Source organism: Capronia epimyces (assembly GCF_000585565.1).
Source record: "Capronia epimyces CBS 606.96 chromosome Unknown aczIQ-supercont1.7, whole genome shotgun sequence".
NCBI classification, from domain to species: Eukaryota; Fungi; Ascomycota; class Eurotiomycetes; order Chaetothyriales; family Herpotrichiellaceae; genus Capronia; species Capronia epimyces.
Window position 1 is genome coordinate 851,482 of NW_006912910.1, and position 23,651 is coordinate 875,132.

The 23,651-nt window shown below is 53.8% G+C and overlaps 9 protein-coding genes across 9 annotated transcripts; 4 read left to right on the forward strand and 5 right to left on the reverse strand.

Annotated features, from left to right (window-relative positions):
- Positions 1-249: 249 nt before the first annotated feature.
- On the reverse strand, positions 250-1,659 carry A1O3_08110 (uncharacterized protein; the record flags this gene model as incomplete). The annotated part of the gene is made up of 1 exon (XM_007738209.1): positions 250-1,659. The coding sequence occupies one exon, from the start codon at positions 1,657-1,659 to the stop codon at positions 250-252; it is 1,410 nt and encodes a 469-aa protein (XP_007736399.1).
- Positions 1,660-2,501: 842 nt separating this feature from the next.
- Positions 2,502-3,599, reverse strand: A1O3_08111 (uncharacterized protein; the record flags this gene model as incomplete). Its single annotated transcript, XM_007738210.1, has 1 exon — positions 2,502-3,599. One exon carries the CDS (start codon positions 3,597-3,599, stop codon positions 2,502-2,504), a length of 1,098 nt encoding a protein of 365 aa, XP_007736400.1.
- Positions 3,600-4,578: 979 nt separating this feature from the next.
- On the forward strand, positions 4,579-5,425 carry A1O3_08112 (superoxide dismutase; the record flags this gene model as incomplete). Its single annotated transcript, XM_007738211.1, has 4 exons — positions 4,579-4,591; positions 4,796-4,975; positions 5,082-5,233; positions 5,306-5,425. The coding sequence occupies 4 exons, from the start codon at positions 4,579-4,581 to the stop codon at positions 5,423-5,425; spliced, it is 465 nt and encodes a 154-aa protein (XP_007736401.1).
- Positions 5,426-7,066: 1,641 nt separating this feature from the next.
- Positions 7,067-8,963, reverse strand: A1O3_08113 (uncharacterized protein; the record flags this gene model as incomplete). The annotated part of the gene is made up of 4 exons (XM_007738212.1): positions 7,067-8,011; positions 8,066-8,446; positions 8,509-8,650; positions 8,710-8,963. 4 exons carry the CDS (start codon positions 8,961-8,963, stop codon positions 7,067-7,069), a joined length of 1,722 nt encoding a protein of 573 aa, XP_007736402.1.
- Positions 8,964-10,115: 1,152 nt separating this feature from the next.
- A1O3_08114 (uncharacterized protein) lies at positions 10,116-12,804 on the reverse strand (the record flags this gene model as incomplete). The annotated part of the gene is made up of 2 exons (XM_007738213.1): positions 10,116-12,617; positions 12,670-12,804. The coding sequence occupies 2 exons, from the start codon at positions 12,802-12,804 to the stop codon at positions 10,116-10,118; spliced, it is 2,637 nt and encodes an 878-aa protein (XP_007736403.1).
- Positions 12,805-15,392: 2,588 nt separating this feature from the next.
- Positions 15,393-17,048, forward strand: A1O3_08115 (uncharacterized protein; the record flags this gene model as incomplete). Its single annotated transcript, XM_007738214.1, has 1 exon — positions 15,393-17,048. The coding sequence occupies one exon, from the start codon at positions 15,393-15,395 to the stop codon at positions 17,046-17,048; it is 1,656 nt and encodes a 551-aa protein (XP_007736404.1).
- Positions 17,049-17,347: 299 nt separating this feature from the next.
- A1O3_08116 (uncharacterized protein) lies at positions 17,348-19,051 on the reverse strand (the record flags this gene model as incomplete). Its single annotated transcript, XM_007738215.1, has 6 exons — positions 17,348-17,467; positions 17,517-17,948; positions 18,004-18,254; positions 18,307-18,552; positions 18,608-18,861; positions 18,918-19,051. The coding sequence occupies 6 exons, from the start codon at positions 19,049-19,051 to the stop codon at positions 17,348-17,350; spliced, it is 1,437 nt and encodes a 478-aa protein (XP_007736405.1).
- Positions 19,052-19,825: 774 nt separating this feature from the next.
- On the forward strand, positions 19,826-21,666 carry A1O3_08117 (uncharacterized protein; the record flags this gene model as incomplete). Its single annotated transcript, XM_007738216.1, has 2 exons — positions 19,826-20,297; positions 20,354-21,666. The coding sequence occupies 2 exons, from the start codon at positions 19,826-19,828 to the stop codon at positions 21,664-21,666; spliced, it is 1,785 nt and encodes a 594-aa protein (XP_007736406.1).
- A 798-nt stretch (positions 21,667-22,464) lies between these two features.
- A1O3_08118 (uncharacterized protein) lies at positions 22,465-23,454 on the forward strand (the record flags this gene model as incomplete). The annotated part of the gene is made up of 1 exon (XM_007738217.1): positions 22,465-23,454. One exon carries the CDS (start codon positions 22,465-22,467, stop codon positions 23,452-23,454), a length of 990 nt encoding a protein of 329 aa, XP_007736407.1.
- Positions 23,455-23,651: the final 197 nt, after the last annotated feature.

The window sequence follows — 23,651 nt, forward strand, 5'->3', positions numbered from 1 at the left end:
AATGGCGACTTTTTGCAACCTCACAGTTTTCGATGTTTGAAACGGCGAACCAAACTCCCAGAGCGAAGTTGTCTTCCGTTAAGATCAGCCCAGCATCGAAGCGTTGAGAACGTATCATGCCATTGGTCGCTTTGATACGTCCATCGCAAAACCGCCCAGTTCATGGATTTGGTTTCTTTCCATTTATGGCGGACGTGTTTCGTGCGCGCAGATGCGTTTCCTCTAGGCCAACGTAGCGGGTCACGACCATCAAGCCATAAGTAGCGATCTGATGACCAACCATCCTCCCAGGGTACCAATGGTGATAGCCACTAGCAAGCCATTGCCCTCTCTTGTCAAACTCAAGTAAGCCAAAAGACCTACGACCAACTCTTTCTTCCGTGCCGTCGCTCTCCGACTCCTCCACTCCGGATCAATGGGGTAAGGTGCATTTTGATCCTTTATTGCGTCCGTAACCGCTTTCAATGGTGCCGTAGCGGCCAGCGCCACCGGCCGATGATCCGAGGTCGCAAATAATGGCAGGCACGTGTATCTCAGTGGATTGACCTTCACATCACCATCTGGTTTCCAGAAGAAGATGCGGTCGCACCAACTGGGCCAGCGGTGACGGGCCCAGGTCCAATGTTGTTCTCTATCGAGAGTTACAGCCTTGCTGCTATCTGGGTCGTATTTGTATGTCGGAGGGAAATCGATCGTCGCCTCCGTCAACCCGTGCAGTGTGTTCCCGGCCTTGACTTGCTGGGTGAGCTGGTCCTCGGCCAGAAGATGATGGAAATGTTTGGGATCGTTTTCGTCGCTGGTAGGTTGTGGGAACCGTTCTTCCACATCTTGAGGCGAGGGCTGGAGGAGCGATGTGCGGTAGTTCAGATCCCCGGCGATGAAGAGATGCGAGTATGCCGAGTAGATGCCTGTCTCTGGGGGGGCGTTTCGTAGCGGAGGGTCAAGTTGGCCTTGCAACAACGGTGCATCTTCTGCTTGTTCGTCCCTAGGCCCCGCCCGTTGGGTTGAAGTAGTGGTTTCCGGCACAAACACCAGCCTCTGCACGATGTTTTTGTAGTCCGCGTTCCGTTGTTCCAAGGCATCCTCCATTGCGGCCAGGTGGGCAGCGACAAACGTCATTTGGACTTCTTTGTCGTCTGCTTCGCCAGGACTCGGACTAGCTGATCCGTACCTGTACCCCAGCCTGGCTCCTATCGCGCCTTTATTGCCCATATCGCTCACTCCCAGCCCGACTCCCGCCGTGTGAATCCAGGCAATATTGTCCGCGATATCGGCCCTGGCGAAGATCATGATCGCAGTGAGTCCCAGGTTGCGCGAGAGGACATTGACATAGCTTGTAGCAGTAGCAGTAGCGGTATCCGGACCAGTATCACCATCTGTCCTCGCATCGAGGTGCTTGCACGCCAGCTTGACAACGGCGCGGAATGCATCAAAGTACGGCGTCAGAAAGGAGCCACCAAGAAAGGCATACGCGATGGGTGCGACTTCCTGCAGACAAAGCACGAGCAGCTCGGGCGCCCGCTGACCTGGACTCAATGCGGAGAACAAGTACGGCGCAAAGACGTCCGGTTGAACAGGCGTGCGCGCACAATTGAACGTTAGGATATACAGGCTGAGGTCGAAGGAGGCCGAGGCCAAGGCTGAGTCGGATTGTGCCATTGTTGGCCCTCAAATCAGCCGACTTCGAGGCCGGAGTGAGGTAATAGCCGACGGGCTGAACACTCGGGTTGCCGGGTGACACAAGATCGCGCTCTGGGTCGGGATACCTGCAGGAAGTAGATATAGGAAGAGGATGTCATTTACCGATGTACCTGTATATTTTGGTACCTTCTCAGGAAAGGTCTCACCAGTCTGAATGTCGTCCGCTGTCGTCACTCGCTGTGATCTGTCCTAAACCGGTTTAGCCGATCACGAGCATCTCAACTAACCCCAAACAGGCCAAGGCCAGCCTCTCGCTCAAATACCATCGATGCATCGAAGACCACCACTGGCACAGTGCCACCTACCGTAATACACTTTTCATCACTGGTTACTGGTGTTTGCGTTTTCGTAACATATACTGTTGCTCTGCCATAGTTATATGAAGAGGCAATAAAGGGAAATTTCTCTGGCATGTGCATCCATCCGCTGTACGAATTAGTAAGGAGTATTCTTACGTACACTTGACTACCTATGTTTCAATGCTTCGTTGGTAACAGGTAAATCTATGCATTCGGCTTCTTGTGTAGTTGGAAAAGCAAGAGATCCATGTATTAATGTTCGCAATCAGGACATTCCTTTCATTTGGCATTCAGAATTGTAGGACTTCCGTGGTTACCCCCATTATCCCACTGTCAAATAAAATACCACCAGTAAGCCTTTGCCAAGCTGGAAATGCTCTCAAAATAGAGTCTCGAACTAGAAAATAGAGCGAGAGATGGTGTGCGGAACTCCTGGATAGATGGTAAGGTAGTGTAAACGCTCGACCGGGCAGACCTAGAAATGACTAGTGTCGTCCGCAATCATGACTGCCGACACATCATCCCAGGAATCAAGGCGGATGCATACATGACCGCAGTGATCGGCATGAGCTCAGCCATCCGCCCCTGTACCTGCTTCGTCGGGGTCGGGACCAAGCCAGCATCTTCCCATGTCTTGCAGATGAGATCCGGAAGGGCCTGGAGCTGGGTGTTGGTTGTATCCGCTTCATCCATCCAAGCCATCGCCACGCGAGCCCCTAGAGCTGTGCCGAATTCGCGAAATGCTAGCCTACGACTGATTGGCTCGTCGAAATAACCGTCCCGTATGAGAGAGCCAAGACACGAGACGGCCCGGCGAGAGATCGTAGCTGCCCAGGGCTCTTCCAAACTGAGCCAGTGTGCCGTCCACAGGGTCATTCCCAGATCCAGGGTGTCGCTTGAGGTGTAATAGCGCCATTTTGTGTCGACTATCTTTTGAAATGCAGCAATTTCGTCTTGGAGGATTGCATGGTCACCACTGGTGTCTTGAAGAAGTTTGTAGGTCACATATCCGTCAACTGGATCGAGGTTGCCTTCCGACGTGACAAGCGGATGAGAAAGATCCATGCTGACCTTCCAATACATCCGAGGTCTGCTGTGAGACATGTGTGTCATGAAGCGAGGAAGAATAGTCTTGGCCATGGACACGGCCTGGTCGTTGTACCATTCATTGCCCGTCACAACGGTCATACGATTAAGTGCAAACATCCACACAGTGAGGTAGTGGAAGTACTGTCCATCCCCATCTGGACCCGACTCGTCCAACTTGCCAATGCGTAAGCCGCCGTTGAGTGGGCGATCATCGGTCGCCCCAGGAAGCCTGGATTTGCCATCACGGGTGTAACCTAGAATGTTATGGACAGTGGATACAAGGTTTGCGGCCAAAGTCAAGTAACGTTCCTCGCCGGTCAACTTGTGAAGAGTCAAAAAGTTGACGACGGCAAATCCATCGGTCCACAAGTAACGGCCTCGATGGCCCTCTGCGGCCGGAGGAGGGGTCCATTTGGGAAGGCTGGGGTCTAGATATTCCGGAAAAGGACCATAAATCGACTCCATCGCCTTAAAGAATTTGGGGAGGTTGGCTCTGTCGGCGGACGACATGATGGTTGATGGAGAAGATGTAGAACGGAGACGGGATGATGGGTGCCTGGTGATGTTTGGGCGGGTACTGGACTTACCACTTACCGTTGCAGAGGTGTGGGAGACGACAGAAAGACGCGATGGTCTAGTTTCCCGGGATGATAGTATAGTTCCGAAGGTGTGAGTGTGTACGGAGGCAGTGATGTATGTCGTTATCACTCTTCGTGATAACCATAGCAAGGATTCTGGTGGGTTGGTGAAGTGACAATGCGCCGAACTGGTGAGGTTGCCAGCACTGCAAACGGCGCCTCAAAGCAGAAGGATCATGATGGACCACGGAGGCTGGCGTGAGTGACGAAAGGGTGAAACATGATGGACCGATCAATCAACCATGGACGGTGGATGGTCGAGCGGTTTACAGTACATTGCTTCCGGCCGGCTTCTCCCTACTATTCCGGCGTCGGGGACCAGGAGTGCCGGAACGCGAAGAGGGGCACCATGGGGTGCCTCAGGTGCGGCGGAGAGCTGCACGTGCCTGAATCAATGCTGCGCCGTAGTAGTACTGTACGACGTACGTTACCTACCTGACCTTAGGTACCTAAGGTACCCAGGCCCTGAGCCCCTAAACTCCGTACTCTGTGCTCTATAGGCCCAGAAATTGCCCCTCACCACAAGCTGCGCTGCGACTGTCCCTCAGTGCCCCTCACTTTCGCCCGGCTCAATTGTAATTGCTTCATCGGCGCCTATATCGGTGACAACCTACTAGTACTAGGTAGGATGGGCAGTCGAAATACTGCGGAACTGCGCTCGATTCCATCATCGCCGTTCGCTCTGTTTAAACTCCACTCGAGTCCCCAGTACCCTCTATTGATTACGCCTTTTTCTTTCTTCCTTCTTCCATCCTTTCCATCATCTACACCTTGAGCGTCCACCTCCATCTCGTCCATCTAATCGTTGCTGTCCGAGCTTGTACAAAACTCGAATCAATCAATCCGTCAAAATGGTTAAAGCAGGTAAGTCCTCGTCACCTCCTCTTTCCACCCAACACGGTGTAGAATATTTGGTGCCGGAGGTTTGTCAGCTGTGAGCATCCAGCATCAATCAATCCAAGCACCAAGCACCAAGCACCAAGCACCAAGCACGCCAAATCAATCAGAACGACAGCGTTTCATGTCGAGGTTGATAGCATCATACTGACATCTTTTCCTCCCTTCCAGTTGCCGTCCTCCGTGGGGACTCCAAGGTCTCCGGCCAAGTGACTTTCGAGCAAGCCTCCGAGTCCGCTCCCACCACCATCACTTGGGACATCTCTGGCAACGACGCCAGCGCCGAGCGTGGCTTCCACATCCACACTTTTGGCGACAACACCAACGGATGCACCAGCGCTGGTCCTCATTGTATGTTTCAGACCCACGTCCCCAATCAGAGCAGGAAGAAGATCAAGACCCAATCCGAAAGCAAGAGTCGGGCAACATCATAAGCTGACGCTCGTTGCTATACTAGACAACCCGTTCAGCAAGACTCACGGTTCCCCAACCGACTCTGAACGCCACGTTGGCGACCTTGGAAACATCAAGACCGATGCTCAGGGCAACGCCAAGGGCAGCGTCAGCGACAGCCTGGTCAAGCTGATTGGTGAACACAGCATTCTCGGAGTAAGCTCCCAAACATGCCCCGATGTAACCTGAGAAAAGTGACTATATGCTGACTCTACGTCTCCAACGCAGCGAACTGTCGTCGTTCACGGTGGCACCGATGATCTCGGCCGAGGTGGTAACGAGGAGAGCAAGAAGACGGGCAACGCCGGTCCGCGACCTGCATGCGGCGTCATTGGTATCGCCGCATAATTGGACAGCATAGCATGTCTTGACGTCGAACCCCAAGCAAGCATCACGTAGTATATGATCAACGTGCCGGCCACGGCCAATGCAGTCCAGGCAGAAAGAAAATGATATTTATCTCGACAAGATCTCGCGAGATATGTAGTTACAAGAGAACGGATGACCGTTGAGATATATATGGCGCGGATGATGGGGACGTGAAAAGACCGAAGGTAGTTCTACCCAGGACTCTCTAAGCCAAGCATATATCTTCCAATACTACCTATAGTAGTCAAACATATATCTTCCAAGACTAGTAGTCAAACATATATCTTCCAAGACTAGTAGTCAAACATATATCTTCCAATACTATCTAGGTAGTAGTCAAACACAAAAGTCCTCTTGGGGTTGCGGGGAGCAATAGCTGTATACAGAGTACAGCAAAGCAGTCTACCACTGGCCAGTACTGAGCTGAAGCTTCTCCATGGATTTGATTACCAAAAGAGGACACTGGTCGAACAACCATGGACGGTATGGCCTTGTGCCTTGAACAGACCAAGGGACCATCTAGAGCAAGAGACCGGCACTGCAGTTTCGCACCGCACAGGAGGCACTACACTACACTATACTACGATACAACCATCTCACCTCGCCTGACTTGATCAACCTCGGCAGCCTAAGCTCACGTCTCTGGTCCCGGCTCATTCCGTTCCGTTTTCAGTGGGTTCATGCTGTATAGTTCAGTGGACGGATGCCATACCACTCACTACCTAACATGCCTGCTGTACGGATATTGAATCGCAATTTGAAGGCACCTGCACTGCAGTCAAAGCTGCACCAGGACCGGGGGGCCATAATCCATAAGCTTAGGACTGCATACATACAGGTACATACCTACTTATAATGAGGTACCTAGGTACTGTATATGTAACGCTCCACGCGCAGTTCAGTCCAGTCCAGTGCAGGACAGTCTCACAGAAGAACAAGAACCAACGAGGAAACAAGCATGAAGCATGAAGAGACATCGGCCGCTCTGGATGAAACGGCGCGACCAGACACCAACGAGGAAACAAGCATGAAGAGATAACGGCCACTCTGTGATGAAACGGCGCGATCGGATCAGACATGGACCAATTCCCTGTTCCTCCACCTCCACCTCCATCCCAACACAACACAAGCAGGCAGCCCGAGTCTCACCGTGGCCGAAATATGCGGCCAAAGAAAGCTCGGAGCAATATAGTACACTGCACGGCCAATATAGCCTTGTGCGGCTCGCGCTTCCATCGACAAGCCAACCTTCCCGTTTCCAAATCGTGTTGTTTGCCAGAATAGCAGTCACTGCGCTTATAAGGACCCTCTTCCGCAAGATATCCGACCTGTCCAGCACAGTCATAGCGAGTATATTGAGCGCATGGGTCAGAGTAAGCCTGTTCAGAGTCCGAGCCCTGCGACTGGGAGGCCCAAACATAAAAGTGCTCGAGTTCGGCCACTGTCACAGTCTCTCCAGACGCCCTCCAAGCTGAGTAAATGCAAGGCGCAGGCTGGCCAACTTTCACCCGATGGCATCGCCAATGGGCTGAACAGACCAAATTCAAGGTGGCGTCAGACATAGCCCACTCCCTTCCATCGCTTCTCTTTCTTATCGAGTCGACCCGTACCTGCGCCCTCTCAGTCTCCTCGCATAATTGTGACTTCTGTGGCCGTCACAAATCTTTCAATCGATGGTCGCTCGAGTTGGATGTCGGCCTCTTTGTCTGCTCTCCCATTTTCGTACCCTTCCTCCACAAGCGTCAATCTCTCCGTCTCAATCGCCAAGCCTATAGAGGTGTCGCTCGCAACAATGACTTCCGGGTGCGCTTCTGGGGACTCTGCGTGTTCATTAGTAGTGGCGGGGATGGTCGAGACGGATTCGTCCGCAAGTTTGGCAGCAACGGCTTGCGTCATGGCCACGGTGTGCGCAGGCACGGGGCCTGGTTGAGGCATAGCCGGTGGATGAGGTTGGGCATGATGGCTGTGGCGGTGGGGGAGGTGAAGGAGGTGATGATGGTGAGAGGACGGGGAAGAGGGTTCTTGTTCTGATTCCGTTCGGTCTGCGATGATGTTTGCTGCCGTTGCACCGTCTGTCCCTGCCGCCACTGCAGCTTCTTCAGCGTTATGATGCGCTGAGGCTGTCCCGTTAGCCATGTTTGCATGTGTGTTTGACGTTTTCGACAACCTCTTGTCCGGGTGTACTGGTGTTTCGGTATAGTCTGCAGCATAGACAACGGGTTTCTTCTTCTCGACCTCGGCATCCGAGCATCTGAGCTTGCCATTGACTGACCCGACCACAACTCTCTGGCCCCCAAGCCACAAACAGGGGCCTGGCACCCAACCTTTGTTCCCATCCGTTTCCACTGCGGCTCGGGTTTTGTCGTCCAGGTCAGGAAGATCGCCCCATTCCCACTCCAGATCGCCGCCATATCGTTTAGGAAAGTCCTTGGTCTCCATATACTGGGACAGGGTGGATTTCACCTCATGCTTGCCCAGGATAAAGATTTTGGAGACGGTGACGGGATCGAACCATCGTTTAACCCAGCCCCAAACAGTAGGGAAGAAGGAAGGGGCACCGATAATCTAGCATGAGTCAGCTCCTCGCATCTTGATGTCTTGACAAGGATGTATCTTTACAAATATTCTATCCAGAGTTTCTGGATAATGGGCAGTGGCCAGGACACTAGCATCCTGCATGTGTGCCTTGAGATTCCAAAACTGAGTAAGTCCGACCCCTGAAATATCAACGATATTTGTCGAAGTTGTTACCGGCACTTCGGGATTGGGTCGTTCGAGGGTGGAAACAAAGGGCATGACGAAATTGAGCAGGTTCTGATAAAGGGCGAATAGCGGTAATAGTTTGGCCGGAGTGGAGAGGCTCTTATGGTAGGGCAGACTGTCTTTGTAGGACTGGGACTCTTTTTGGTACTTTTGCACATTCTTGCTGTCAAGTCCTTTGATCAAGAAGACGTAGATGGGGATGCCTCGTTTGTCGCGGTGGCCGGTCCATTGAGGATACTATCAATCATTTTCCCAGTCAACTCTGTTGGATTGTCTTGCGCGTAGGGAGGATGGCTTACCATCAGCCGAGCCTTCTCATACGCCTCCACGTCGAAGTGATCATAGAGCTCTTCTACACGTTGGTCCTTGAGCCACTTCTCCGTGTCGGTGAACTGGCCGATTGCGCCATGGACGTCGAACTTGCGGGCTCGTAGGTATCGGCTGCAACAGGGGGTCAGCGCGAGGTCGAGAATGCCATGTGATACAGATCGAGATCGTACAGCAACGTTCCATCATCATGGCTCGCTTTCCCGTTGACTCCATCGGGTGTCCACCATCCTGCTTTAAGCAGCCGCTCCTTGAATTCCTCAAGTTTCTCTTCCTGGACCGGAGTCAGGTGGTGGAGGGTGCCCGTCAACGGGTCTGCGGTGTTGGTCCTTGACAAGGTTGGGTGCGTTGGTGTAGAGGCATCTGTTTGATGCGAGTGATGGGACTTTTGCGATTGGCCGGTGAAGGTCCTGTAGAGCTGGCTCATTTCGGCTCAAGTGGGTTTAGAGGAGGGCGGTGTTCACTCGCAAGCTTGACCCGTGTCGCAGCAGCGGACTGTCAGGGCAGAGGAAATGCGTGTCTAGGAGAGGTATATGGCCAGAATGCCAGAGAGAAGGACTAGGTCGATGTAGGGCCAGTCTTAGGAGAAGCTGTTGGGTTGATCTAAACGCATTTCAGGCGCGCTGCAAGACTCGAAAGACTCGAAAATATACACCAGGACGAACTAAGACTGTTGCCGAAGATCTAATCGGCGGGCCGGGATAAAGTCAGTCCTAACCTTAGCCGTCAGTTTGGTCCAGCACACTGGAGTCTGTGCTGGGAGGTAGTCATCAGCCTGAGCGGTGAACCAAGCACCAAGCAGGATGGACGGAGTCGCTCATATTTTGGCCCGACTGGAGAGGGGCAGCACTGTACGGATACGTGTGTACACTTGGCCTGCACTGCACAGGCTGAGGGAAGTCGGGCCCGAGGGAAGTCGACGCCTAAAAGGAGCCCCTAAGCCCAACTTCAAGGGCGCAGGAGGCTAAGGAGCTAAGACAACGTCGCTGATATCATCCCGTCCACGGGCACCTACGGGAGCGAGCCTAGGGAGCCTAAGAGCGCCACCACGACATCTTATTTGGTGCCCGGGCCAGGGAGGGCGTATCCCCTGTGATGATGATGATAGTAATGACACATAACAACAATGCACATTTCGGCCCCCGGCGACTTTCCCAGCAGCGAGGCACAAAATTGTTTCCGGGTCCGCGATCGCATGGCGGCAATAATTACCACTTTCTTGTCTCCTTTTACATGCCTACTCTTATTACGTATCTCTCTATCCAGAACAAACTGCTATCTGATCAGCTCCGATACACGGTCAGCACTAGGCAGTTGGTGGAAGGAAGTCAGACTCGTTGTTTGCCTGGACGACTCGTCTCGAGGTAATGCTGCCTATGTCAACAGGTCTAGGGCAGTAAGCAAAGCCTCCTTGGCCTAAGTACTCCGTACATACGCGCTGCTGAGGCGAGGCTAGTAGTAGTTGCGCTTATCGATCGAGTGTCACTCCTGGCAGCAAGCCTTGGGTCAATGTTCTAGAAACAAGCCAGATGCTTTTTGTTCGCTTTGCTTCTCTCCGTCCTAACTAGAGACATCCAGCTTAGTCTTCTGTCAAGTCTCCATACTCCCACATGCCCCGACGCTCCTTCTTCGCTTCGTCCTGGAGCTCTTTCAGATGCGCCAAGGTCTCGGTGGCCTGTCGCTCCCAAGGCTTGAGCTTGGTCGGCACCATGGCTAATCCTTCCTGCACAATTTCCGCGTTGATGCTCTCGTCAATCTTGGCCGATACTTTGGGATCAAGCAAGGTAATGTGAAGTGTGCCATCCGGGGCCACATAATCCACGTTCGCAACCAGGTCCCGTGCCTCGGTCTGCTCCGCAATAAAATCCACAGCGTCTCGAAGATATTGCGGCGACGTGGGAAGTTGCAGGAAAGACAAAACCGCGTCGGTCGCCTGGGGCTTTAATTTCTGCGTTGAGAATTGCGGTTGGGTTAAAGGTCGCAATCGACTCCATGGTAGGGATTCTGAATTGCCGTAATCCAGGTATGTCACGTCGACCTTTTTGCCCTCCCTGTCCACCCGCCGGACTTTCGCCCGATACCACTGGTTGTCCACGGTGAACTGGGCGGCAACAATGTCGCCGACTTTGGGGGCTCCGGGAAGAGGCTGGTCATTCGTCTTATTCAAATGGAAAGACTTGAAGGCATTCATCAGTTCGGTCAACGCCGCAGTTCCCGGTCCGACCTGTTGGACCTTGATCTTGCCAGCCTCGTCCACATTAGTCACCACCACATCACGGTAGTCCTTCCGTCTTGACGTCGCCTCAGCTGACTCGCCATTCGTGCCATTTGTGCCGTTGGCAACATGGTCATCTACCTCCTCCTCTTTGCTGGGATCCCAATCGTGCCACATCCCTTTGCGAGCTTCTTTGGCTTTCTGCTCGGCGGCGAACAGTTCATTGGCATGACCACTTTGCTCGGCTGAGTAGGCGTGCACTTCTGCTAGACCCTCTTCCACCAATGCTTTTGCCAAATTCAACGGCCCGACGTGCAAGGTGCCAATGAAGCCGCCGACCTTGTCGGTATTTTCCACGTCAATCTCCACATCTCGTTGCATACACCTTCGGTAGGCAAAATCATATGCCTCTTGTCCAAAGGGCTCGGCCGTGTCGCCCGCATGTCGAGCGGGTCTGGGTGTACGAATGCCGGAGAGCACAAATGTCAGTTTGGCGTTATCACGGGGGACGAGGACGACAAATCTGGATCCAGCGCGCACAAAGTCAACCACTGCCGGGACCCTCTTCTGACGTTGCAGGACCGAGGCTTCCAGTTTAGCCTTCTGCAAATTTTCAGAATAATCCTGATAATGTTTGGTTGCGGGCGGTTTGGACGACCAGATTCCCTTTTCCTCCTTCTGCGCCGACTCTTCGGCCAGAAGTAGTGCGTCGTAGTCCGGTGACCGGTCGTCGTCGTCCCGTCGATGTCTGATGACGGAAGCATAGCCGGCCTCTACCAGAGCCAACGCAATGTTCTTCCCATTCAACGTCACCGTGGCGACCTCCCGCTCCTCAAAGCCTTCCGATGCCGGCTTCTTGCCATCAATCGTCACCTTGACATGTTTACCAATCAACCGCTTCCTCACGAACTCCTTTGCATCTGCCCCGAATGGAGCTTGCTTGGGATCCGAGGCTTTGGGTTGACGGATACTTGATAGAGTAACCTTCCGTTCCTCGCCAGAACGTGGTCGAATGAAGACTGTCTCGGCGTTCAGAACCCGGGACACAACGAAGTCTGCATCCTGTACCCCAGAAGATTTCGTGGCCGAAGCACCGGTAAAGAGTCCTCTCCTTGCGCTCTTGGCCCCGTTTTCCGCGTTTCTGAACTGCGCCATCTCATTGCCGAGCAAGGTGACATGTTGATCGTTGGACCTGGCCAGACCGGCTTCGAGCAAGAATTTGGCAATGTTCCCTTTGGGATGTAGAACGTTGGCGATTAGCTGGTTCTGCGGCGTCACACCCAGTAGTTCGACCGAGCATTTCCGCTGATGCAGTCTCTCGTCCACAAAGGCATGAGCTTCGGTACCGTAAGGCTCGGCTGGAATCTCCTTGCCCTCTGGAGACGTCCGCTTCGTAGCAGGGGCTCGCACCCCCGCCAGGACCAGCATGGTCTGGACGTGTTTGGTCGGCGTGAGTAGAAGGCGAGCAATCAAGCGGTCACCAGTGAGGACACGTTCCACGACGGCCTCGATCTTCTTGCCTTTGTACTGCTCCACCAAGGCATTCGGCTGAGAAAGTTCGGAGGAGCTCTCTATGTGGCCGCCCTTGCCCCAGAGCCCCTTGTTGTTTGCCTTTGCCTCGGCTTCAAGTGACCGCAGATTGTCAAGATATGCCAGAGCGGATTCGTCGTCCTCCTTCCTGCCCGCATCTTCCCTCACTTTGGCCCAGCCTTCTTGTACAATCAGATCGGGGAAGTCCGGGCCGTTAGGAAGCTTGACTCGGCCGTACTCTCGTTTCGTGGTGGGAATCGCGTACAGGACTTGGAATTGCACCACCTTTCCCAGGAGGTGCTCCCGAAGGAATTCACGGGATTGGAAGGCAAATGGCTGTAGTGCGGTCAGCTTGAGCACAGTAGCAGAGGAACGAGACAAACGTTACCTCGTCACCCTCACGTCTCAGTCGAGGGGCACTGATATAGGCCAAAGACAGAGTGCGTTCGGCGCCTTTGTGGTTGGTGATGACCAAGGTATCGCCTGACAAGATACTTTTCGCTCGACCTTGAAGGAGGGCCATTTGGAGAGATGGTAAACCGGCAATTGCAGACGCTATGCACACAATGAACAGAGAAAAGCGTAAGAGCAAGTCAGAAGAACAGCAGAGGGGCAATGCAGAGCTGGCTGTAAGTCGTGGCAAGAGGTGTAGCTAATGGGAAGGGAATGTAAATAAAGCTGGACGGGATTCTGCAACAGGTGGCTGAAGTTTGTGGGGTAGAAATCCAGGGTGACGATTGAAGTCACCGACCGACCGCCATCACGCACGCCAGAAGTAGGCGAAACGGTGCCTAAGGGCCGTGACAGGCCTAAGGCTATCGCTGCCGATGGCAGTCCTAGGACGTTCTAGAATATTGAATACCTACCTACTACCTAGTCGACGTACCGTAGGTCTCACCGTTTCTCGCACACACTACCTAGGCTGTCAGTTCCAAGCCGCGATTCTTGTCAGCTATTCACAGGGAAGTTCCGTCCCATCCCATCCCATAAATATCACCTATTATGGCCCACGCATGTCCCCATTTCGGACTGAGACCCACGAATCTATGGTGTACACTGGCCTTAGACAGGCTTGATAGAGTCAGCATTATTATTCCTTCCGACAGCGGTCTCAAGTTTTCTGCAGGACTTGGTCTCCGGAGTCATATTTCCTGTTTGGAGCTGACAGACTGCATGGCTTGGACTATATGTGAGAAAGGATCAATCTGAAGGAAAGGGTGTTGCGAGTCCTCGATAGACAATGATTCCAACTCTGCAGCCCACTGCGCTGCCGGCGTGAAGAGATATAGTTTCATCACCCGCACGAGGGTTGTCGTTACGGCCTCGACCCGTGGTCGACCGGAATCAGACACAAGCCATCCGCCATCTTCGCCCTCTCTGTTGGCCGATGGCTCATGATCGACAAAGTCGCGCAAAGCCGACCCAGATATTGGCCACTGTTCTGCTCGGGCAAGCAGGGAGTATAGTCTGCCAAAACAAGACAATGGATCTGGCTCGGTCTGTGGACGGGCGCTCGCCAAATCAAAGCAGAGTCCAGTTCTTGCACTGGGATCTTTCATTGATTGCCATCGAGCCCACCCTACACACGACCAATACAGTATAGGCCTAGGAGAGTGAGCGAGGTGGTACCCCAACGATATCGCCATGCGACAGGCTGCGGTTATCATCCTTGGTGATTGGAGCTGCGATAGTGTCGGGCAACAGAGTAAGAGCAGGAGAGACTGCAGAGTTGACGTCGATGGCAAGGAGACCAGATCGTATGCGTCAAAGCACTTGCGGATCGACTCGATGATGTCTGGGACGAGCTCATTCGCAGCATTGTCAGGTATGGTCATGGCCGAGAGAAGGCACACGGCCCGGGTCAGCAAAGGAGAAGTAAAAGGCTTTCCTGACAAGTCTGCTCGCTCGACAACAGGCCAATGGGGCGCGATGGCCTCAAAATACCTACACGGCAGCTCTCAGTAGACACCCGATTGAGGGGGGAAAACCCTAACCAGTCGAAAAGAGGTGTTAAATGGACCTGCAAGGGCTGAGGCAAATCTATTCGGTAGGAAGGCGAGTAACCTGCATGCTGCTGCCGTTCTTCGACAGCACCGACGGGCTCAGCACCGCCTCCTGCCCCAGTGGTGGATTGTCTGAAAGTGCATGGTATTTGACGTCGCGAGCAGTTTTTGCACGGACTTCTTCCTTCACAGCTAGTCGTGGGTTAGATCACGACAGTCCTTGGGAGGGGGGGGGGGGGGGGAAGGCACATTCTTCATTCTTACCGTCGTTTTGAGCTCCTGCACTGGTCACAAGCTGCGGGTGCTCGAAGTCGCTTGGTGGCTGGACGCGACATTCGCGCTCTAGAAGCTTGGGGCTTGCTGCCCTCTACTCCGTACACAGGGCCGATCGATATCCCAGGGAATGAGAACAGGAAGGCATCTGCCGTCCAGTGACTAGGTGCTCCCCCGGATAATACAGACACCGGCTGCGGGAATGCTCTGCCGTTGCACTAGCTGTGTTTAGACTAGTGTGTCTATCGCCCTAACCCTAACCTAACCCTAACCCTAATCCTCCATACTTCATGCCAATCCTTCGTACTGCCAGCATCAGGCTCGGGGTGTCAGGCTGAGGGAGGTTCGCTCTTCTCTCTTCTAGTACCTCAACCCACCTGATAGACGCCTGCTATACTCCTTGAACACCCAGTATCACAGCCGCTCCTGCTCCCTCACACGCCGTACGTCCTGTGGTCTCCGGCAGATCCCCTTTTGGATGGCAGAGACCCGCGGCCGCCCAGTCAAGACGACCCGCGTTGCCTGATCTGACCAGAATATCAAATTGGTCACTCTTCTCTGGTATGACCACTGTCGCAAGTCAGAGCTGGGCTCTTCTCCCCCCAGCTCGTCTTTCCGAGATCAGCTTCTCTCAACCATGAAAGGAGTCGTCACCTGCGACTCATGCAAAAAGTACCGGCCAATCTCCAATCCGTTTTCCCTTCGTCACGGCCTGAGCCTGACTGACCATACATCACGCAGGTTAAAATTAAAGTGCTCGTGGGATGAATCACAGATTTTTGATCCGTCGTGTTCAAGATGTCACACGTACGGTCTGCCGTGCTTGTTCAACTCTATGCCCTGGACTGTTGCAGCTCTGAGGGACTCCATCTTGTCCTTTCCCACTGCACCATCTCGAGCACTGTTTTGGGGCTTATCTTCAAATGCCGGAGGACACCCTCTCGACCTCCACAAGAAATCGCCACCTCCCTCGCCGCCACATGCGTTGGGTCCCTCTCGTTCTGTGGATCCGTTGTTTCAGACTGCAACTCATGACCCAGGGAAGACACGGCTGGTGATCAACTCAAATGTCCGACAGCATCTGTACGAAATATTCTTCACCCACATTCAACCCGTGTGGCCCGTCGTAACCCGACTTAGCCTTGCGCGGTACCCACACAACACACTCCTGGACGCAGCGATTCTGGGATGCGCAGCTCGCCATCATTCTGCCATTGCCTCAATGAGGGACTTTGCTCATATTCAAGACGTACTGACCACTGAACTCAAGGATTTGTTCAGCCTTCGAGAGCCTTACCAACCCGACCTGCAAACTCTCCAGGGTCTCCTTGTTGTCTTACTGCGACTCGAGCTCTGCACCAGAACCCACGCGGATCTTTTCAGGTATTCGCTACACACATCTTTCGCCTGCACGATGGCACAAGACCTCGGCCTCCATCTCTCAGATACAGCTGGTAAATTCGATCAAGCCGACCTGGAGCTGAGAGAAAATATGTGGGCGACTTGCGTCCACCAAGATGCTTACTGCTCGGCAGCCCTCGGTCAGACACTGAATATCAGCGATCATATCACTCAAAATCTTTCCACTGTACTCTACGTCAAGATATCAGGGAGCAAGGACCAGTCAAGCTCATTCAGTCAACATGCTTGCTTCTTCCACCTGACTGCCCTCTCGTGCTGTCTCCGCCTAATACTTCGTCACCTTTTTGGACCGAACCCAGCAACGGGGACGGCCCTCCGCGATCAGGCTTCTTCCATTCTTGTTCAGATCCAATGGCATCAGAACCAGCTTAACTTGCTTCAGAACAATTATGAGCTGCAGACGTACCGTGCACTCCAAATGCTACACAACAACAATCGCTTGCTTTTCATCTTGGGTCTAAGGTCGTTGTTACCAGAACATGATGATGTCTCAAATTCGGTCAGGACGATGCTTATCCAGCACAGTGGTTCCTTGGTGTTCGAAGCGTGTCAAACTGTCGAGTATTCTACCCCCGAGCTTTTGAGATCGCTGCCTGGTCAGCTGAACATCATTCTCTACGCTAATTCGAGGGCCCTTATGGTTGTGGTGGATGCTCTGAGAGACGCTCGCCACGGTGCGGTTTTCCCTCGGCCTTTGGTGGATAGACTACACGCTGCAGTCGCAAGTGCAGAGGATTTCATGCACTTTCTCTTGCGAGACCATACTTGGGGTGTGCACTGGACTCAGGGTCACACGATGAAAGCAATCCTGGCTCGTCTTGATCAACATGACGATAACAGGATCACGACACAGGAACCAGGGACTACAGCTGACCAAGTAATTCCGACTGAGACGGCTCCACAAACACAGCACAACCCGTCACCAGGCTCTGGCCACTGGGACATGACAATGAACGGCACAGATTTTGTGGACAGCGCCTTACAGTCGACGGATTGGAATGCTTTCTTCGCTGATTACGATCAAATAGTCAATTGGCCAAGCTTGAATGATTTCGAAATGAGCTGGTGACTTGACAAAAGAAGGGTTATAGATACGTGCTCATGTCCACTGAGTCTGACCCAGTGTGTATCCTTGGCGCCTCTGCGTTGGAGTGCTCAATTGGCAAGCAGAAAACCGCAACTTAAGGTGACACGTTTTCAACCGTCGTCTGGCCCTCAGGTTTCAAGTCATCCAGGTCGACAGATTTGACTTGACCAGGACCATGGTGTTCGATATGGCCTCGGCATATGTACGACTTGAAGTCGCGAACAGAGATATTCTAGCCAAGGTCAGCACCCCTGACACTACTTTTTTCCGGCAGAGATTTTTCAACTCACGTTCATGAAGAGCTCATCAAGCTCCTCTAAACTTCGACCTTTGGTCTCTGGCAAATACCGGTATGCCCAGAGGAAGCCTAGAAGGCAGAGAGCGCCGAAGATGAATCCCACCTAATAGCGGTCAGTGAAGGCAAGCCACTGGCCGTGGTTGGAAGCTTACCTTTGCTCCGAGATTGGCTTCATCGGTGTTAATGAGATAAGGCACGGAGAGGGAAACAACCAAGGTGCCCAGCCAGCTTGCGGCTGATGCCAATCCTTGAGTCTTTGACCTCAACGTGTTTGAAGCAACTTCCGACGTCACAATCCACCCGACTGGACCCCACGACCAGGTGAAGAAGAATCCATACAGACAAGTGAAGGCGACCAGACAACGAGCAGCAGCTACGCTCCCTGGAGCTGCGGTGCCAACGATGGCGAACAAGAACATACAAACCGTCTGTCCTGCGCCTCCCCAGAGCAAGATGGTTCTCCGCCCCATGTATTGCAGAGAAGGAAACATCAGAATGAGTCCTGCCAGCTGGCAGACTTGCGAAATGATGCTTATGACGAACGGGCTGCTGATTCCCGATACGGTAAAGAAGTAGGTTCCATACTGCGCAGCAGGTTAGCACTGGTTCTGTCTCTTCTGGGAGTGGCATGGTACTGACGCCATTGATGAAGGAGATGCCGCTCAACACTTGCCACACAACGGTTCCACAAGCAATGTGTGTTCTTCGGAGATCCGAGCCTCGAAAGATATCGAAGAGGGAGCCTGACGACTCCAGCAGTCTCTCCGCTTCAATGTGTTTCGCGATCTCATCAATGTCCTCGGTGATTTGATCTTGAGGGTACGATTTCCCACGCAATCGTCGGACTGCTCTGGCGGCAGCTTCATGCTTGTTCGTGGATAGAAGCCAACCTAAGGAATGGTATGAGCGAGTGTGGTCAGGTACGCGAACGACAAGACTTACGAGGTGTCTCTGGGAACAGCCACACGAAGGAGCACAGGACGATGGGGAAAAATAGTTGTGTCATCAACGGAATCCGATACGCCCATCTCGAAGACATATTATGTGTCCCTTCGTTTATGCAAGTCCCGATAACTTGTCCGATGTTGACGCCAGTCTGATACAAGCCGATCATCATGCCACGAAGATGCGTCGGTGAGACTTCGGCGTTATAGGTCGGGACGAAGTTGGAGGCAAACCCGACTCCGGCTGGGTGAGGAGGTCAGCAAAACACCATCTCATCCAGTTGGGATGACAGTCTCACCTCCAGTGAAGATACGACCGACATAGAGGGTGCCCAGATGGGCTGACGAGACTTGGAATACAACGCCAATGATAGAGACCAATCCGGTACAGAACAGGCCGACTCGACGGCCATATTTTGTTCCAATATAACCTGCCGAGATACTCGCTAAGATACAGCCTGTGAAGAGCATGCCGTTCAAAGCAAGTTGGATGTGTGCGGCAATATTGTATGCTTGGGTCGCCTGGTCATAGTATCCAAAATCTTTCAAAAAGCTGTCAACAGTTCAGATTAGCGACAACGGTGTTCATGCAGGGGGAGAAAGACCGACCTTTCCATGGCCATGAATCCTCCAATTTCACCGCTGTCAATGCCGAAGAGCAACGAGCCCGACATGATGAACAAACAGACAAAGACTGACTTGAGGACGCTGCTGCGCCTCGCGAGGGGTTGCTCGTCCGCCATGTTGCCGGGGGCTGCGGCTGTCATCTTTGGTCCTCAGAGATCAGAGAAAGAAACGCAGTGCGGCACTCTATCCAGAGGGTCAGCTGTCAGGCTTGTGCATCCAACACACTCCGAAGTGATGACCCAGGGTTTCCCCAGTTTCCACGTGGGACGGGGCCATGCAGGTCTTTAAGTAACAAGGCTTAGGGGCCCTGGCTCTCCCGCAACTCCCCCTGGTGGAGAAGGCAGGCGCACAGTCCGCGCCCGCAAACTGAAGGCGGAAATATATTGGCGGCCCGTCGGCGGTGAACCGCTGCGTCTTCCGACGTTTTCTTGCGCTCGAGGACGGTCGAGTCTGGAGTCTGGACCTCGTGCCACGGCAAGATTGTTCAGGCTACGCCACCGGATCCGTTTTCATTCGACAGTTGACCGAGTATGGCCAACAAGTCTGGGGCAATCCCCAGGCGAGCAATCTGAAATTGCGGGAAATGATGAGAGCTTGCGGTCCATCGGCGGCCAACCGCTTTCTTCAAGTCACGCGGCAGCGGTCCATCGCCGACGAGCCGCAATCAGGAGCGAACGGTCTTGATCCCCAAACAATCATGTGCCGTGGGCCCCAAGATACAATTGTGGTATCGGCGGTAGAGCGCCGGAACAGCCGGCCAACGCTTCTGTTACTTGATCTGATGAAAGGCATTGTGGCAGCATAAAGGGGCGAGTGTCCGTGGGATTGGGAAGCCCGGCTCTCCAGCTGGGACGACAGGATTGGAGATCAGAGCCGAGTGCGACCAAACGATGCCAGCGGCAACGGAAACCAATGGGGTCTTCACCCCAGGGTTGAATAGGGGGAAAGTCGTCCTCTCCCTCCAGAACTACGCTTCAGACTGTGCTTTGCAGATAGCCGACCTCACGCTTCATGGATACGTATCAACCCATGGAGTGGCCAACTTTCTCAACATCCCGTATGCACAGATCCCAGCCCGATTCAAAACGGCGCGCTTGCTTTCGCCTTGCAGCACAAAAGGCCATCTGGATGCCACTCAATACGGACCGCGATGTCCGCAGCCGTTCGATCCGATCCACGACCTGATGAAGCATATGTTTGAGCAACTGTCCATGTCTCAGTACTCCAGCGAATTTGAGTGTCTGCACCTCAACATATACGCACCACCTGAAGCTTTGCAGAATCAGCATGCGAGGAAGTTCCCCGTTTTCGCTTACATCCATGGAGGGGCGTTTAACTGTGGTGATGACACGACCGAATTCGGTACGGGTCTTCCTCCGATCTCTGTCACAACCCGCATCACTGACCCTTTATCACAGATGGGAACCACCTCGTGAAGAGATCCATGGAATTGGGGCAACCTGCCATTGTCGTGGTCTTGAACTACCGTCTCAACATCCTCGGCTTCCTTTCGTCTCGCGAACTCGTCGCCGAGGCCGAGGAGGCGGGCGAAATGCCCGTGATCAACCAGGGGTTGAACGACCAGAAAATCGCCCTGCAGTGGATCCGACAGAACATTGGTTATTTTGGCGGGGATGCTTCACGCGTCACGCTGTCCGGCGAGTCGGCCGGCGCCGCGTCAGTCTTGTATCAGCTGAAGGGGAAGCAGCCTCTATTCTCCCAGGCAATCATCTGCTCCTCCCCTCGCCCGTCGTTCCGCCCCTTTTCTCAGGCCCAAGCATTGTTCGACCGGCTTGTTGAAGCTGCCGGAGTCAACGAGAAGGCCCCATACCAAGTCAAGCTTCAAGCTCTACGAAGTTACTCGGCCCAGGATCTGATCGGGTTGATACCCGACATGCCTTTGTCGACTGCCATTGAAGATGCCAACTGGTTCGTCGACTGGGATCCTCACCGAGTCAGATCCCTCGAGTACTGGGCCGACATGCCAACCTGGTGTTCGAGGATCATCGTCGGCCATACGAAAGATGAAGCCTCGCTGTTCCTGACTCCGAACTATGGCACCGACCTAAGCGAGACTGACGTGCGACGGCACTTGCAAAGCATCGACCCCGACCCGAAATTCGCATCGGCCATCCTCTCGAGCGAACCGATGAAATCCGCCAGTTCACCGCTTCGCGGCTTAGTTGCACTGGCTACGCAAGCCGTATTCGTTGCTCCCATTCTGGAGTTCGCTTCGGCTGCTTCCTGTGCCGCACGGTCCCCGGGCAAGATCTACTGCTATTCCATCGACGTGACGGATCCTTTTCCTGGCGAGGCTCTAGACGGGCACAGTCCTGGCCCACTGTCAGGTTATGCATGGCACTCGTTCGGTAACGCGATTCTGTTCTACCAACCGGCCTGCCAGACGCATGCGGAACTGGCCATCACGGCGGACAAGATGAGTGAGGCGTACATCAAGTTTATGGCGGGTGGCGAGATGGGCGCCTGGGAATCTTTCGGCCTCGGCGGGCGGAAGATGAGCTGGAACGGAAGCCACACTGGCCTGGTCGATGTCGGCCTAGACTGGAGAGATGCCGTGGCTGAAACACTGGCCAGGGAGGGCGGCCCGGCTTGGGTAGAGGCGTACAGAGCCAACGGATTGCGAAGCATTCATCCGCTACCAGAATTGTGTGCTCGATCACACGGCGAGGTCAATGGTAATGGAAACGGGAATGGGAGCGTCGAGCAATAAATAGATTTCGAGCAATAAATAGACTTCGCGCACGCACCCGCAAACGCACACGCACCAAAAGAAGACTGCAAGTGGCTTATGAGTCCCGATCCTGATGTTTCGATGTGTTTAGCTGTGTGGCCGTCTGGTTGTCTGGCTGTCTGGCCGTCTCCTGGCCTTAATCCAACTCTGCTGCGTGCTGAGGTCCTGTTACAATGTACTGTACTGTACATACTGTAAAGCCGACTCCCCAGTCCAACATTAAATGAATAACAAGGCCTTAGGGCCTGTTCGGCACAGTCTTTATAAAACGGCTTTATTAGGCTTAGGAGGCCCGTCGTCTCCTTCCTATTTCGACCAGCGGCCTAAGGCTTATCAGACGGCGGCGGGGTTATCAATTATCAATTATCTATCATCTATCCGTCCCTCCCCTCCCCTCCCCTCGATCAGGACCACGACTGACTGACTGACTACTGACTGACTGACTGACTGATTGACTGACTGACTGATACGATACGATACTGTAGATTAGGTACTAGGTCCTAGGTAGGTATATATATCTGCCGTGTAGCCTGCACTCTCACTGCTACTTGCTACCTACTTGAGCCATGTGAGACGAAGTGCAAGTGCCGAACCCCGAGCGGCCGACACACAAGGGACCTAGATTCAGGCTCATCCATCCACCGTCCCATCCACCAACCACTATTTTATCCACCTTGAAAGTCGCCCCTGACCTGCCCAGCCTCGTGTTATCCTCATCCTCATTTTCATCCTCATCCACGCACAAGGGACAAGACCAACCCAGCCCATCCACGCACCATGGACAACACCAACCTAGCCCATCCACACACCATGGACAAGACGGACCCACGCACCATGGACACCCCCATCCCAACCCATCGCAAAGCCATCATCGGCAACCCCAACGGCCTATTCTGGCTGTACGACACCACGACCGGCTTCGACCTCACCCACCCAGCCACCCCGACCTCCACCTCGACCTCCACAGGCCGCCACACCATCACCACGACCACACAGCCTGTGACCATCAGCGCATCCAAGTCGGCCCTAGTCATCATCGACATGCAGAACTTCTTCTTGTCGCCCAGTCTCGGTCGGCCGCGTGACTCCAAAGGCCTGCTCGCGCAGCACCAGCTGTTGAGATTCGCCATCCCCGCGGCGCGCAAGGCCGGCATCCGCGTGGTCTGGTTGAACTGGGGTCTGACGGACGAAGAGGTGGTTGCCATGCCTCCCAGCACTCTTCGGGCGTTTGGGTTCGAGACGGTGCGCGCCGAGGATTTTGAGGCGTATGCCACCATCGAAGATAAACAAGCGGCAATGGACTCTCATGGCGTCAATGAAGGTTGCGACAAGATCGGCGACGACGGTGATGGCGACGGAGTCGATACCACAGCCAAAACAACCCCAGGCTCCGGGCACACTCAGACTCGTCCCCGGATCTACAGAGGTCTCGGCACCGACATTGGGCCCGTGACTCTCGATGACGGTGTTGCCGTGGATGCAGGCAGACTCCTCATGCGCGACACATGGAACGCCGACCTCACGCCTGCTCTGCGACAAGCGTACGAGCAAGGCCTGGCCGCGAATCCGCCCGACGTCTGGATCCATAAGAACCGCATGTCTGGCCTCTGGGGCGCGCGGTCCGACTGTACCGACTTTCTCGACCGGGAGGGCATCCAGACCCTGTTCTTTGCGGGGGTTAATACTGACCAATGCGTCGGAGGGAGTTTGCAGGATGTAAGTTTGGATCTTTCTCCTTCTTTCTGTCTTTTTGTCTATTTAGGGTGACGGTCAATTCCCTTACCCGACCCTAAGCCTCCATGGAGCCAGAACAGATCTTTCTTTTGCCCAATCTTTCTTTTACCCAAGGGCTAGGGTTAGGGTTAGGGTTAGGGTTAACATCTTACCCGACCCCCAAGCCTCTATGGAGCCCTAGATCTTTCTCTCCTTCTGTCTATCTAGGGTGAGGGTGAGGTGAGGGCTAG